This window comes from Dendrobates tinctorius, unplaced genomic scaffold (genome assembly GCF_039654945.1).
Source record: "Dendrobates tinctorius isolate UK_male_01 unplaced genomic scaffold, ASM3965494v1 ptg000315l, whole genome shotgun sequence".
In the NCBI taxonomy this organism is placed as follows: Eukaryota; Metazoa; Chordata; class Amphibia; order Anura; family Dendrobatidae; genus Dendrobates; species Dendrobates tinctorius.
The window spans coordinates 1,760,235-1,773,007 of record NW_027361982.1 but is presented as its reverse complement, the minus strand read 5'-3'; the positions used below and the strand labels follow the sequence as shown (position 1 = coordinate 1,773,007).

Here is a 12,773-nt window from a genome sequence, read left to right as displayed (position 1 = left end):
TTTCTGTACGGTATGGCTAGCTCGCAGTGGGTGTGTAAAACGGATTTAAATATTTCCCATTTATTTTCTGTGCTCCTATTTTTAAGGACATTGTCCCAATCAATTCGGCGAAGGTCCTCTCTAAGCTGATCAAACTTTCCTTCCTGAAATTCAGCGTTTTTGTAACCCCCTCCCAGGGCACCTTACTGAAGGACAAGTGGAATTGTATTATATTGTGGTCACTGTTTCCTAGGAGCCCATCGACTCGTACTTCTGTTATTCTATCTGGTCTGTTGCTTAAAATTAAGTCCAGAAGGGCTGTCCCTCTAGTTGGGCCCTGCACAAGTTGTGACAGATAATTATCCTTGGTCACTGACAGAAATTGGTTTCCTTTCTGAGATACGCAGGTTTCAGTTTCCCAGTCTATGTCGGGGTAGTTGAAGTCCCCCATAATAATCACCTCACTGTGATTTTCTGCTTTGTCTATTTGTTTCAATAATACATTTTCAGTGGCTTCTGTTATATTTGGTGGCTTATAACAAACCCCTATGAGGATTTTATTACTTTTCCCTCCTTGTATCTCCACCCATAGAGACTCCACCTCTTCATTTCCCTCTTGTATATCTTCTCTTAGTGTGGACTTTAAAGTGGACTTTATATATAGACAGACTCCACCCCCTTTCCTTTTTTTACGATCCCTCCTAAACAAATCATATCCTTGCAAGTTAGCCGCCCAGTCATAGCTGTCGTCTAACCATGTCTCAGCTATTCCTACTATGTCGTATTTTTCCTCATACATTACCGACTCCAGATCTTCAATCTTATTGGTCAGGCTTCTTGCGTTGGTCAGCATGCAGGAAAGAAGTTTTGCTTCCTTTTTCTTAGCTTCCTAGTCTTTTTTATTCTTTTATCTTTATTTTGTAGGGTGGATAGATGTGTAGGGACAGGGAGGGACAGTAGGGAGAGATTGGTAGTGCTATAGGGACAGGATTTTCTCTTTTGTGTTGTTAGGGAGGGTCAGGGTGATGTGCGGGAGATTAGGGTAAGAGCCTCTATGGTCTCCAGTTCCTGGTGGTGGGCTGTAACCCTCACTTATAGATTTTTTTTTTTGTAATTGCTAACCCAGGTATAGGGCTTGCAAGCATGGAACTTGGGCGGGCCTGTTCTTTGGTCATGGTTAAGGTGTATAGTGGTTATTATTGATACATGTTATTATAAGGTTGTATATATATGTTGCATGTTTACTATGATGCGTGTAAGGGGGATTTAGTTTAGGTGGGGTGGTTTTTTTTGGGGGGATGGGTTTTGGAGAATAGACGTCCGGCAGGATGCCAAGAAGATGGAAAATAAGGCCATAAACTTTTATGGACCTTGCTGTGTAGGAAAGGCCACAAACTCTCATGGGACCTGGTGTGATAAGCCACAAACTTTCGTGGGACCTTTGGGGGAATGGTGGTGGTTTAGTTTAGGAGGAGAAAATAATAAATAAAAAAAAAAGATATATATATATGTTCTGGCCAGGTGGCCTCTTTACTTTCTTTAGGGCAGTTGGCCGAATTTTTTTTTTTTTTTTTTAGGGGTTAATGCGTGGGTATGAGTGTATGAGGGGAAAAAAGGTACATATGAAGGGAAAAAAAAGATATAGGTTGATATCTTTTCCCTTGCTGGGGGGTAGTAATGAAATGGAGGAACATTTTGTTTGTATAAATCGGCTGGACATTGGACTTTTGGGGTTTATGAATAATGTTTTTTTTATTGTGTTTGTCTGTAAGTTTTGTTTTGTACTAATAAAAAAAGAGCAACAGGATGTAACTCAGGATCAGTAATGTATGTACACAGTGACTGCACCAGCAGAATAGTGAGTGCAGCTCTGGAGTATAATACAGGATGTAACTCAGGATCAGTAATGTATGTACACAGCGACTGCACCAGCAGAATAGTGAGTGCAGCTCTGGGGTATAATACAGTATGTAACTCGGGATCAGTAATGTAATGTATGTACACAGTGACTGCACCAGCAGAATAGTGAGTGCAGCTCTGGAGTATAATACATGATGTAACTTAGGATCAGTAATGACTGGTTTGTATCGTGACCTGGTCGGGGAGCTTCGATACACCACTCCAGCAGTGGTTTTCCTGGGATTTCTCAGCCATACATGGGGCATGTGCGCTATTGCTGCGCAGCGGCGTCAGACATACGTATCAATAAAACAATGTTCTGGAAAAGTTTTTATTTCTGTATCATTGTTTTCCGCGCTGTTGTTTGGACTCTGGGGCTTCTTCGGTTCTGCTGCTCCCATCTTGTATTCTGCTTGTTTGTGATTTGAATACAGATTTGTAGAAGATGCCGTCACTCTATGTCCTGGAAATGAGAATGTAGAACAATGATCTGATATAAAAGGAAGAAGAGGACTTTTTGTATAAATGGTTCCCAGCAGCAGCACTGGCTGCCTCCATCACCCTGCAGTTGACGTTTGTGCATTTCCCCTTCGGGTGTCGGGTCTCTTACCTGTTCCCTGTTTCTTTCTCTTGGTGTACCCTGATATAGAAGTTCCCCTCCTGGTTGGCGTCATATGTGGATGGTACAATCACGTATTCTCCTGCGGTCAGAGATGCCCTCATTGTCACCCCACGGCTGTTCTGTGCTGTGCCGGTGTCTGCCACAGGGCGGCTCCTTGTGAAGAATCCACGATCAAGATGTGGACGGGGAACCTGGGACATGGATCGTGCAGTAAGATTATTCTTGGCAATTTCACTCCTCACACCCTACGTTGCCACATCACCCCGGCAATAGTGCACCTTCATAGGAGTTACACTGCGGAGACGAGAGAGATGGGACCTGCGGTCAGAAGGGTTCAGGTCTTTCTATAAAGTGAATCGATCATCTGGCCGTTTCCCCTGAACTCAATCACAGAGAAAGAAAGTTCCTGCTTCTTCTGGATCTACTCTGACAAATTTTGACTGTGCATGTGCCACTTTTGTGTCATGCAAAGCGTGCGCCCCCTCGTTGCTGTGCAATGTGTATGCATTACGCCAACTCTGTGCTGTGCAATGCATGCAGCACCTCCTTGCCAAGCAATGCGTGCAGAGCCTCCTTGCCATGCAATGCGTGCAGAGCCTCCTTGCCGTGCAACGTGTGCAGCCTCCTTACCATGCCACGCGTGCGCCGCCTCCTTGCTGTGCAGTATGTGCGCAGCCTCCTTGCTGTGCAATGCATGTGCTGCCTCCTTGCTGTGCAGTATGTGCGCAGCTTCCTTGCTGTGCAGTACGTTTGTAGCCTCCTTGCTGTGCAGTATGTGCACCGCCTCTTTGCTCTGCAGTATGTGCGCAGCCTCCTTGCTGTGCAGTATGTGCGCAGCCTCCTTGCTGTGCAGTATATGCGCAGCCTCCTTGCTCGCAGTATGTTTGTAGCCTACTTGCTGTGCAGTACATGCGCAGCTTCCTTGCTGTGTAATGTGAATGCCGCTTCTCCGCCGTGCAATGCATGTGACGCGTTCTTGACATTCCAGGAGGGCTGATGGGTTGTGGACTAACGAGACCCAGGTGTGATCTATCTATTGCCCCTATTTCCACGTTTGTATGATGCGCCGCCCTGGTGGGTTGAGGTGAACAATGACCCCGGTGCAGATTCTCACCAGCTCTTCAGGAACCTAAGAAAGAAAAAAAAAAACTATTAGCTGCCAAGAAGGAGAAGAGCAGCCGACACTAAGTGCAGCTCCAGGAGGTCACGGAGGCTGCAGTCTAGTCCGATGTCAGTGATTCAGCTGCGTGAGCAGCTCTCTGGCTCTAGAACACGGGGCCACACACATCCTGCTCTTGAACCCCACGTCTGGGGGGATATTTTGGACGATTGTATTCCGTACATGGATGGCCTGTTATCACACATTATGCTATATATCGGTATCATTTGCTGGTACTCGCCCTGTACAGGTGACACGTCAGGTGGAGTTTCGCAGCTCTTCTGTCTGTCTGCAGCAGCTCCGCTAACACCGTCCAGCGCTCCTCGTTCCTCGGCTCAGTGACTGACTCCTTCTCCGGGACTGAGGTGACGCCCAAGCGGAAACGGAATTGTGGGTTGGTGAAGAAAGATTCTAAATAATTGGAATTTGGGTTGTTAGTGACTGTGGTGGGTGACGCTGGAGGGTCTCTGCATGGCATAGCCCTAATTACAGCTTCTGCTGTGAGATTTGTGTTGTCAGCAGAAGGAGGCAGGACTGACAGCACAGCCCTGACACCACTCCGGGCAGAGTGTTCTCACTCAACCGACCATGAGCTTTTACCAAAAAATTATGCAGTAAAAGAAATGAGATTTAAGCTAAAGGTAACAACCAACATTCCACAATACACAGCTGTAGCAGGAGGGGGAACCATTGTTTTTCAGCATCTTCAGCTGCCGGACTGATAACGACCGATCTTAGTATCCACAGAAGCAAATTTATCACAACTGTCTAAAAAAAATAATCTGCCTTCATTACTCACAGCATCCAATCGCAGAGCAGCTTGCATTTTACCAACACAATTTGAAAAAGTGAAGCTGCGCTGTGATGGGTTGCTGAAAACAGGTTTTATTTGGTGAATGAAACCCATTATGTTGGTGTGCAGTGTTGTACTCACTCAGTCTGCGTCCTCCTCCTGCATTGATCCCACGCTCCCAGCGGCCCAACAGTTCAGTGACCTTGTACTGAGATGAGTCCTGGTGTTCACAAATGACGATCCATGAAAAGAGGCTGCAGAAATCCTCACAGAGCATCCTGCAAAGAGAGACAGCAGGGTCAGCCAGAGCACAGAGGAAGTCGGTGGGGTCATCCAGAGCTAGAGAGATGGCAGGGTCAGCCAGAGCACAGGAAGAGACAGTGGGGTCAGCCAATGTACAGAGAGGCGGTAGTGTCAGCCAAAGCACAGAGAGAGGTGGCGGGGTAATCCAGAGCACAGAGAGAAATCAGGGTCAACCAGAGCACAGAAAGAGACAGCGGGGTTAGCCAGTGTACAGAGAGGTGGCGGGGTAATCCAGAGCACAGAGAGAAATCAGGGTCAACCAGAGCACAGAAAGAGATAGTGGGGTCAGCCAGTGTACAGAGAGAGGCGGCTGGGTCAGCCAAAGCACAGAGAGAGATGACGGAGTCAGCCAGAGCACAGAGAGAGGTGTCGGGGACAGCCAGAGCACAGAGAGAGGTGACGGGGACAGCCAGAGCACAGAGAGAGGTGGCGGGGTCAGCCAGAGCACAGAGAGAGGTGACGGGGACAGCCAAAGTACAGAGAGAGGTGGCGGGGTCAGCCAGAGCACAGAGAGAGGTGACGGGGACAGCCAGAGCACAGAGAGAGGTGGCGGGGTCAGCCAGAGCACAGAGAGAGGTGACGGGGACAGCCAAAGTACAGAGAGAGGTGGCGGGGTCAGCCAGAGCACAGAGAGAGGTGACGGGGACAGCCAGAGCACAGAGAGAGGTGACGGGGACAGCCAGAGTACAGAGAGAGGTGGCGGGGTCAGCCAAAGCACAGAGAGAGGGGGCAGGGGTCAGCCAGAGCACAGGGAAAGTCACTGGGGTCATCCAGAGCGCAGAGAGATGGCAGGGTCAGCCAGAGCACAGGAAGAGACAGTGGGGTCAGCCAGAGCACAGAGAGGAGTCGTTGTCAGCCAAAGCACAGACAGAGGGGGCGGGATAAGCCAGAGCGCAGAGAGAAATCAGGGTTAAACAGAGCACAGAAAAAGATAACAGGGCCAGCCAGTGTACAGACAGAGGCGACTGGGTGAGCCAAAGCACAGAGAGAGGTGGCTGGGTCAGTCAAAGCACAGAGAGAGGCAGCAGTGTCAGCCAGAGTATAGAGAGAGGCATCTGGGTCAGCCAGAACACAGAAAGAGAAGTGGGGTCAACCAAAGCACAGAGAGAGGTGTTGGGGTCAGCCAGAGCACAGAAAGAGACAGCGGGGTCAGCCAGAGTACAGAGAGAAGCGACTGGGTCAGCCAGAACACAGAAAGAGATAGTGGGGACAGCAAGAGCACAGAGACAAGTGGCGGGGTCAGACAAAGCACAGAGGAAGGTGGTGGGGTCAGCCTGAGGACAGAGAGAGGCGACAGGGTCAGCCTGAGGGCAGAAAGAGGCGACGGGGTCAGCCTGAGAGTAGAGAGAGGTGGCGGGGTCAGTATGAGGGCAGAGAGGCGGCGGGGTCAGACTGAGGGCAGAGAGGCGGCGGGGTCAGCCTGAGGACAGAGAGAGGCAGAGGGGTCAGTCACAGATCAGAAAGGCCACAGGAGAGAAGAAATCATGGATAAAGAAGACCATAGGCTCTTGGGTCTGTGGAGATGTTCATGATTTATGGCAGACAAAGTGGGTACGTGGACGTCCCTTATTGTGTGGTCTCGAACTGGAGCCGTTAGTATCTCCATGACCAAGGACGGTTTTGGTATTGGATTCCCACAATGGGAATGTTATATGGCCGCAGCGGTGGAAGGGTAATGGGCTTTGAAAGATGATGGCTACAGGGTCCTGCAGAGGTGCAGGACCGACCCCGCTAGGGGGTCGCAGGCTACGCAAACGACGGGCTTTGACGACCCCTGGCGGGTCAGAATGTGCAGCCTTCGGTATTTTTAGCCCAATCCAACCTGGTGGAATTGCCTGTAGAGTCAAGATTCTAATATTACGGACTCCGCTGTTACGTTGTCACCTGGAATTCAATGAATCTGTTACGCTGCAATGTATGTGGCTACGCGGAGCCTCTTATGGGTCACCGTGTATCAGTAAAACATATCGGTCTGGAGTGCAGACAGTTAAGGGCAGATTGTGGGCAACCACCATGTAGTCACCTTCTGAGCTCAGCCCCTCTGCACATCCCATATTACGGCATATGCTCAGAACCCCCTACATACGAGATAAATGTCTTTACCAGAACTCGCCATCTTCCTTCTGGAGGTTCAGCGCTTTCCGCTCTATGTCTGACACCGAACTCCATTCCTGGGATCTGCAAGGGAATCACAAAGGTACAATGACTCGATCAAAGCAAAGTAAGACCCCCACTACCATAAGCACCACGGGAATAGAGGGGCTCCAGGCCTTCAGCCTTCTCCTGACTCCAGGTCCAACCATAAGGAGGAATGGACACCAAGTAATCATCTCCTGCACTGACCCTCCACTGTAACATTAGCTTGCTCCCACTCACTTGTCGCTCCAGGGACCGTTATACTCGGTGAAGCCCCAGGGATTCCTCAGCCTGATGAGTGTGAGCTCCCTGGAGCTGAGCTTCACCTGGAGGGAGAATTGGTGAAAAGTTGTGAGGACGATGGGAGTCAGATCCTGCGTCATCATCCAGTGTTATTGTATGACATATGTGGGGCCAGAAATAAACCCAATCATCAGCCCAGTCTGTAGGAAAACCCCATATGCCAGTGGTCCGATGGCAGACGCCCCCCTAATCATCGTCTTCTTTCTGGGTGAGGGGTGTGGGTAGCAGGTGACCCTTGGTGGATTGTGTCATGGTTGCACTTACCTCCTTGGCTCCTAGAACAGAGTATGCGTGTCCCAACACCAAACCGTCCTCATCCACACGTCCAACGTCAGCCGGATCTGAAACCTTCAAGGGGACACAGGGACTTAGTGTAGAATCTGAGCTCAGTGCAATCCTCGGGATGGACAGTGGAGGACTCTATTCACCTGGATATAGCAGGCCATGAGGGACTTTCTGCTCTCTGCCTCTGTGACCATCTCCCAGACCTCCTCTGATGGGTATCTGCTCAGACTCACGCTCTCTGCTATTCCACCAGTGAAATCTTCCAGTGTCTCTGCGATGGTTCCACCCTGCAGTGCAGAGTAGCCTCCGCACACCCTGAGAAGACACACATGGAGGGAATGAGGAGTCTGGATATATCGCAACTCCCACAGCTCAGATACATGTGAGGGACATGGTACAGAGAGAACCTGGGGCACTCCCAAGTCTCAGCAGCCTTAGCGTGGAGCTCGGGGTGAGCGATGTACGTACTTGGCGTAGGCCTTCTCCAGCAGCGCACTCCATAGTTCCGTTTGAGAGTCGCTCTTCGTGTACACAAGTCGACCTTTTTTGGTTGGGAGTTTGTCGTCAATCACCACATCAAACCATTCACCAAACTGCCACAACTGCAGAGCCGAGGGGGAGATCATCAGTATGTCAACCAGATGGACCCATACCCCCTACTCCGACCACATCCCAGTCTGCACCCCATGAGCCAACCACATCCCAGTCTGCACCTCATGCTCCGACCACATCCCAGTCTGCACCCCATGAGCCGACCACATCCCAGTCTGCACCCCATGAGCCGACCACATCTCAGTCTGCACCCCTTGCCCCGACCACATCCCAGTCTGCACCTCATGCTCCAACCACATCCCAGTCTGCACCTCATGCTCCAACCACATCCCAGTCTGCGCCTCAAGCTCCGACCTCATCCCAGTCTAAATCTCCTGCTACGATCACATCCCAGTTTGCACCTCCTTCTCTGTCTACATCTTAGTCTGCACATCCTTCTCTGTCTACATCCCAGTTTGCACCCCCTGCTACGGCTACATCTCAGTCTTCAACCCTGCTTGACCACATCTCAGTGTGCCTGCTCCGACCACATCCTAGTGTGCACCCCCTGCTCCGACCACATTCTTTTGTGCACCCCCTGCTCCGACCACATCCCAGTCTGCACGCCATGAGCCGACCACATCCCAGTCTGCACCCCTTGCCTCGACCACATCCCAGTCTGCACCTCATGCTCAGACCACATCCCAGTCTGAATCTCCGCCTACGATCACATCCCAGTCTGCACATCCTTCTCTGTCTACATCTTAGTCTGCACACCCTTCTTCTGTCTACATGCCAGTTTGCACCCCCTGCTCCGTCTACATCTCAGTCTTCACCCCTGCTTGGACCACATCCCATTGTGCCTGCTCCGACCACATCCTAGTGTGCACCCCCTGCTCCGACCACATCACATTGTGCACCCCTTGCGACCACATCCAAGTCTGCACCCCCTGATCTGACTACACCCCAGTGTGCACACCCTGCTCTGATCACATCCCGACACCCCCTTCTTCATCTACATCAGAACCTCATTTTTGTTTCTGTCAATTGATTGGACATCTCTTCCCACCTTAAAATGGAATATTCCACAGTAACCATCACTGGGGCTGAAGTTCTGATTGGTAGGGACCACTCGTGAGAACAGAGAGGGGTGGAGTGTGAGAGAGGAGATAGTGGACAGGAGCCAGCAGTCACCTAGGGGAAAACAGAGATGTAAGACCATCCAATACTTGGGTCCTGCAGCGAGTCCCTGCTCTGAACATTCACTGACCACTCCAATTATCACTAAGATTCCATCTCATGCCCACATCCAAGGTCAGACTGAAAAGGGACCCACAAGAGGCTATTATACTGAGGGGCCACTGGCAACAGCACAGGGCACATGACAGGTCATTAAACAAACAAAAAAGTGAGAGGCCAATGGTGATAGAGGTAGAGGCCAGCAGTGATAGAGTCCAGTTGTGATAGAAGCCTTCAGTTGTAGGTGTTATTACTCACACTGTCACCTTTACTTTTTACTGCTGACATACGAGTCTTACAGCTAGGGACCATTTATGATGTCTGGGTCAGCAGAGGACCCCCTTGTCCAATATTGGAGGGTTTGGACACTTCTCCAGCACAGTGACACCTGTGAATGCGAGTCCCCACCTCTCCGCTCAGCCTTATGGCTCAGTACGGTGACATGTTGTAGGTCGGGCTGGCCTCCACTTACCTAGATCCCCCTGGCAGACGTCTGTGCTGCTGAATCCACTCTCAATGAATTTGGGATTGGGGAAAAGATCCTGCAGAATGATAAAAAAACAGAACAAAATATGCGGCATCTCGAGGTCCTGCTCCACATCCAGGAGCTTCAGGTTCCCACACTGTCGCCAGATTTATCTGCTGATAACAGCTCACTATTGGGGGTGCACTAGTGAGACCCTGGGATCAGATTATTTTTGGGGGGTCCTTTTCACAAACAGGGATTACAAAAAGAGGAAAGTACTCCAAACTTACCGGGGGTCTCTTCCATTCAACATTAGGATCAGGAACGTTTCGGGGAAACGCAGGATCCTCAAATAGTTGTCCCTTCTCTAAACAGAGAGTGCGAAGAGTCTGGTAATCCTGAGCGGCCCACATGGTGGAAGAAACAGATAGATTAGATGAGATTATGGCGGACGCCTTCCCGGGTATCTACCTGTTCTGCCGTTGGATGTGTTGTCAGCTCTTATACCTGCGGCTCGGTATCTACGCCCTTTTTCTATGTATTCAGAGATAAAGTGTCACGGATATTCCCTCCTCGCGGTGTAGAAGGATTATGCTGTGGTTGTTGGAGCCAGGACAGTGGTGTGACGGGGAGCGCTGTTCCCACACCTCAGGGGACGCCGTGAGTGGTGGGCGCTGACGCTGCTCATATATGGCATATATGACACTGGTCACAGCTGGGGACTGGCACTGTAGGGCCATGTGCAGACACAGCTTTTCTAGTGGAAACCACTGCAGGGAACGCTCCTTGTTTGGGAAATGTTGGAGGCCTTTTTATTTGCAGCCTTTTGATTGGACGGTGACTATTTTGGAAAGATTTCAGGCTCTATAGAATTTTTTTTCTCGTTATTCAAAACCCCTTCAGAAAAAAAGAAACCTCATCATATCAACAGCAAAGTGTATAATCCATATCATTGTGCAGGATTTTGTATTGTGTCCAAAAGAATAATCCTGAAGTGACTGTAACCTGACTGACTGCGGAAGTGACCGCGGTGTTTGCAGACTGGGAGGCACTGGAGTCACTGGGAGTGGAGAACATTCCCTGAAGGGCAGCGCACGGCCGTATGGTCTGGACACGTGCTGCTCGTCATGGATGGAACTGAAAAAAGAAATAAACCTTGAACTTTATGGTCTAAAAAGGAAGGTACAAGAACTAATATATGTTTTAAATAAAAATACCTTTATTGAACAAAAGTGGTAAACGGTAGCACTATAGCAAAAAATGTGCGCATACTTGGAATGTAAGATCAGTAGTAAATAAGGTAATAAAAACATACACTGACGGAAAAAAGAGCAGACTAAAAAGAGGGTTAATAATATTGTACACATAAAAGTTACATAGAGCCCCAGATGACACTAAAGCAAATGTCAGAAAATATTGTAGAAAAAAAAATCATAAAAGGGATTCATATAAAAAATATATCAAATGTTTTATGAAAAAATGTTTAGTGTCAGAAAATATATATATTACAGCCCTTACTATTTGCACAAAATAATATATTCATATGCACAATAAAGAGTTAATGAGTGTAGCAGGCTTGTGCCATAAAATAAATGATAAATTTGTAGCAGTGCTGGAAAAAGGGGCAAGAAATATACAATAAATACTTAGTGGCTGTGCAAGCACACAGTAAGTGTGAATAAAAATTAAGGAGTGTTAAAGTGCAATATAAGCATCTCAGGGGAAATAGACAGGGAATATACTTTTAAGTTCTGCCAGTCCAAGTACAGTATACACCCCGACGGGCGATTCAGAACAGAATCCTGAGTGCCTCTGCACTCTTCCTCCAGGCTCTGGGGCTTCAATTTCCAAATGAAACACTTTCATGTAAAAACAACACCTTGGACCACTGAGCAACAGTCCAGTTCTTTTTCTCCTTGGCCCAGGTAAAATGCTTTTGGTGTTGTCTATTGGTCATGAGGGGCTTGACACAAAGAATCTGACACTTGTAGCCCATGTCCTGGATACGCCTGTGTGTGCTGGTTGCTGAAGCAATGACTCCAGCAGCAGTCCACTCCTTGTGAATCTCCCCCAAATTTTTGAATGGCCTTTTAACAATCCTTTCAGGCCTGCAGTTCTCCTGTTGCTTGTGCACCTTTTTCTACCACACTTTTTCCTTTCACTCAACTTTCCATTAATATGCTTGGTTACAGCACTCTGAACAGCCAGATTCTTTAGTGATTGTTTTGTGATGTTGGTCTACTAGGCATTGCTCCCACCAAGCCAGAATCCTACTTCACACTGATGAGGGGCAACACCCCGAAATAGCTGTCTGTGGATGGATACCTGGCCTTGGTATTTCCCTTGTCATATCTGTAAACTCGTAAAGAGCTGGATATTGATTTAAAGGGCCACTTAATATGGTGGTAATGGAGGTTTCCGAAAGGAGCCACTCCTTGGCTGGGTCCTTCCCTGGAGGAAGATCTGGCTAGTCCCGTGTTTGAGACTCTTAAATGAGGCTCCATGGACTTTATTTGCATATTTGTATTTTCCAGGGAGCATTGCACCTAGGATTTCACTGATTGAGCGCCTTTGCCGGCTGCCGCAGTGTTTTCTTTGACTGGTCTCCCTGAGGTCAGTGATTGTTTTGTGAGCTTCTTTAGCAATGACCTTTTGTGGCTTTCCCTCCTTGTGGAGTGTGTCAGTGACTGCCTTCTGGACATCTGTCATGTCAGCAGCCTTCCCCATGATTGTGGAGCTGCTGAAACAGACTAAAGGCCCCGTCACACTAAGCGACTTACCAGCGATCCCGACACCGATATGAAGGTGTCAGGATCGCTGGTAAATCGCTATGTGATCGCTGGTGAGCTGTCATTCGTGCAAAGGATCACTGGGACCGGAGCGTGGAGAGAGGCAGGATGGCTGAACGCGATGTCGGAAGGTGAGAATAACTATATTTTTTATTTTTTTTATTATTTTTTACACCTGATCGCTGGTCTCCCGCCTGTCACACGCAGCGATGCGTGCTGGCCAGCGGGAGACCAGCGACCAAAGAAATGTCCAGAGATTTCTTGCAGCG

The 12,773-nt window shown here is 49.0% G+C and overlaps 1 protein-coding gene across 3 annotated transcripts; it reads right to left on the bottom strand.

Moving 5' to 3' along the window:
- Positions 1 to 2,211: 2,211 nt before the first annotated feature.
- On the bottom strand, positions 2,212 to 12,556 carry LOC141073794 (calpain-1 catalytic subunit-like). 3 transcript variants are annotated; one of them, XM_073561212.1, is made up of 13 exons: positions 10,006 to 12,556; positions 9,722 to 9,791; positions 9,080 to 9,204; positions 7,948 to 8,081; positions 7,623 to 7,794; positions 7,459 to 7,542; positions 7,132 to 7,217; positions 6,859 to 6,933; positions 4,594 to 4,730; positions 3,901 to 4,070; positions 3,615 to 3,629; positions 2,489 to 2,691; positions 2,212 to 2,341 (listed from the first exon to the last, which is right to left on the bottom strand). In XM_073561212.1, the coding sequence occupies exons 1-13, from the start codon at positions 10,126 to 10,128 to the stop codon at positions 2,335 to 2,337; spliced, it is 1,401 nt and encodes a 466-aa protein (XP_073417313.1). In that variant the 5' UTR covers positions 10,129 to 12,556; the 3' UTR covers positions 2,212 to 2,334. The 3 variants fall into 3 exon arrangements, with proteins under 3 accessions (XP_073417313.1, XP_073417316.1, XP_073417314.1); XM_073561215.1 differs by having other exon boundaries at positions 9,722 to 10,099; XM_073561213.1 differs by lacking the exon at positions 2,212 to 2,341 and having other exon boundaries at positions 2,485 to 2,691.
- Between the last annotated feature and the right edge of the window lie 217 nt (positions 12,557 to 12,773).

What these genes read in the sequence shown, in the direction of transcription:
- LOC141073794 (XM_073561212.1), bottom strand. Translation starts at nt 10,128, where the DNA reads ATGTGGGCCGCTCAGGATTACCAGACTCTTCGCACTCTCTGTTTAGAG. An exon ending in CGTCTGCCAGGGGGATCTAG is followed by an intron (nt 9,205 to 9,721) that starts GTAAGTGGAGGC and finishes GTTTTCCCCTAG; the next exon opens with GTGACTGCTGGCTCCTGTCC. An exon ending in AACGGTCCCTGGAGCGACAA is followed by an intron (nt 6,934 to 7,131) that starts GTGAGTGGGAGC and finishes ATTCCCTTGCAG; the next exon opens with ATCCCAGGAATGGAGTTCGG.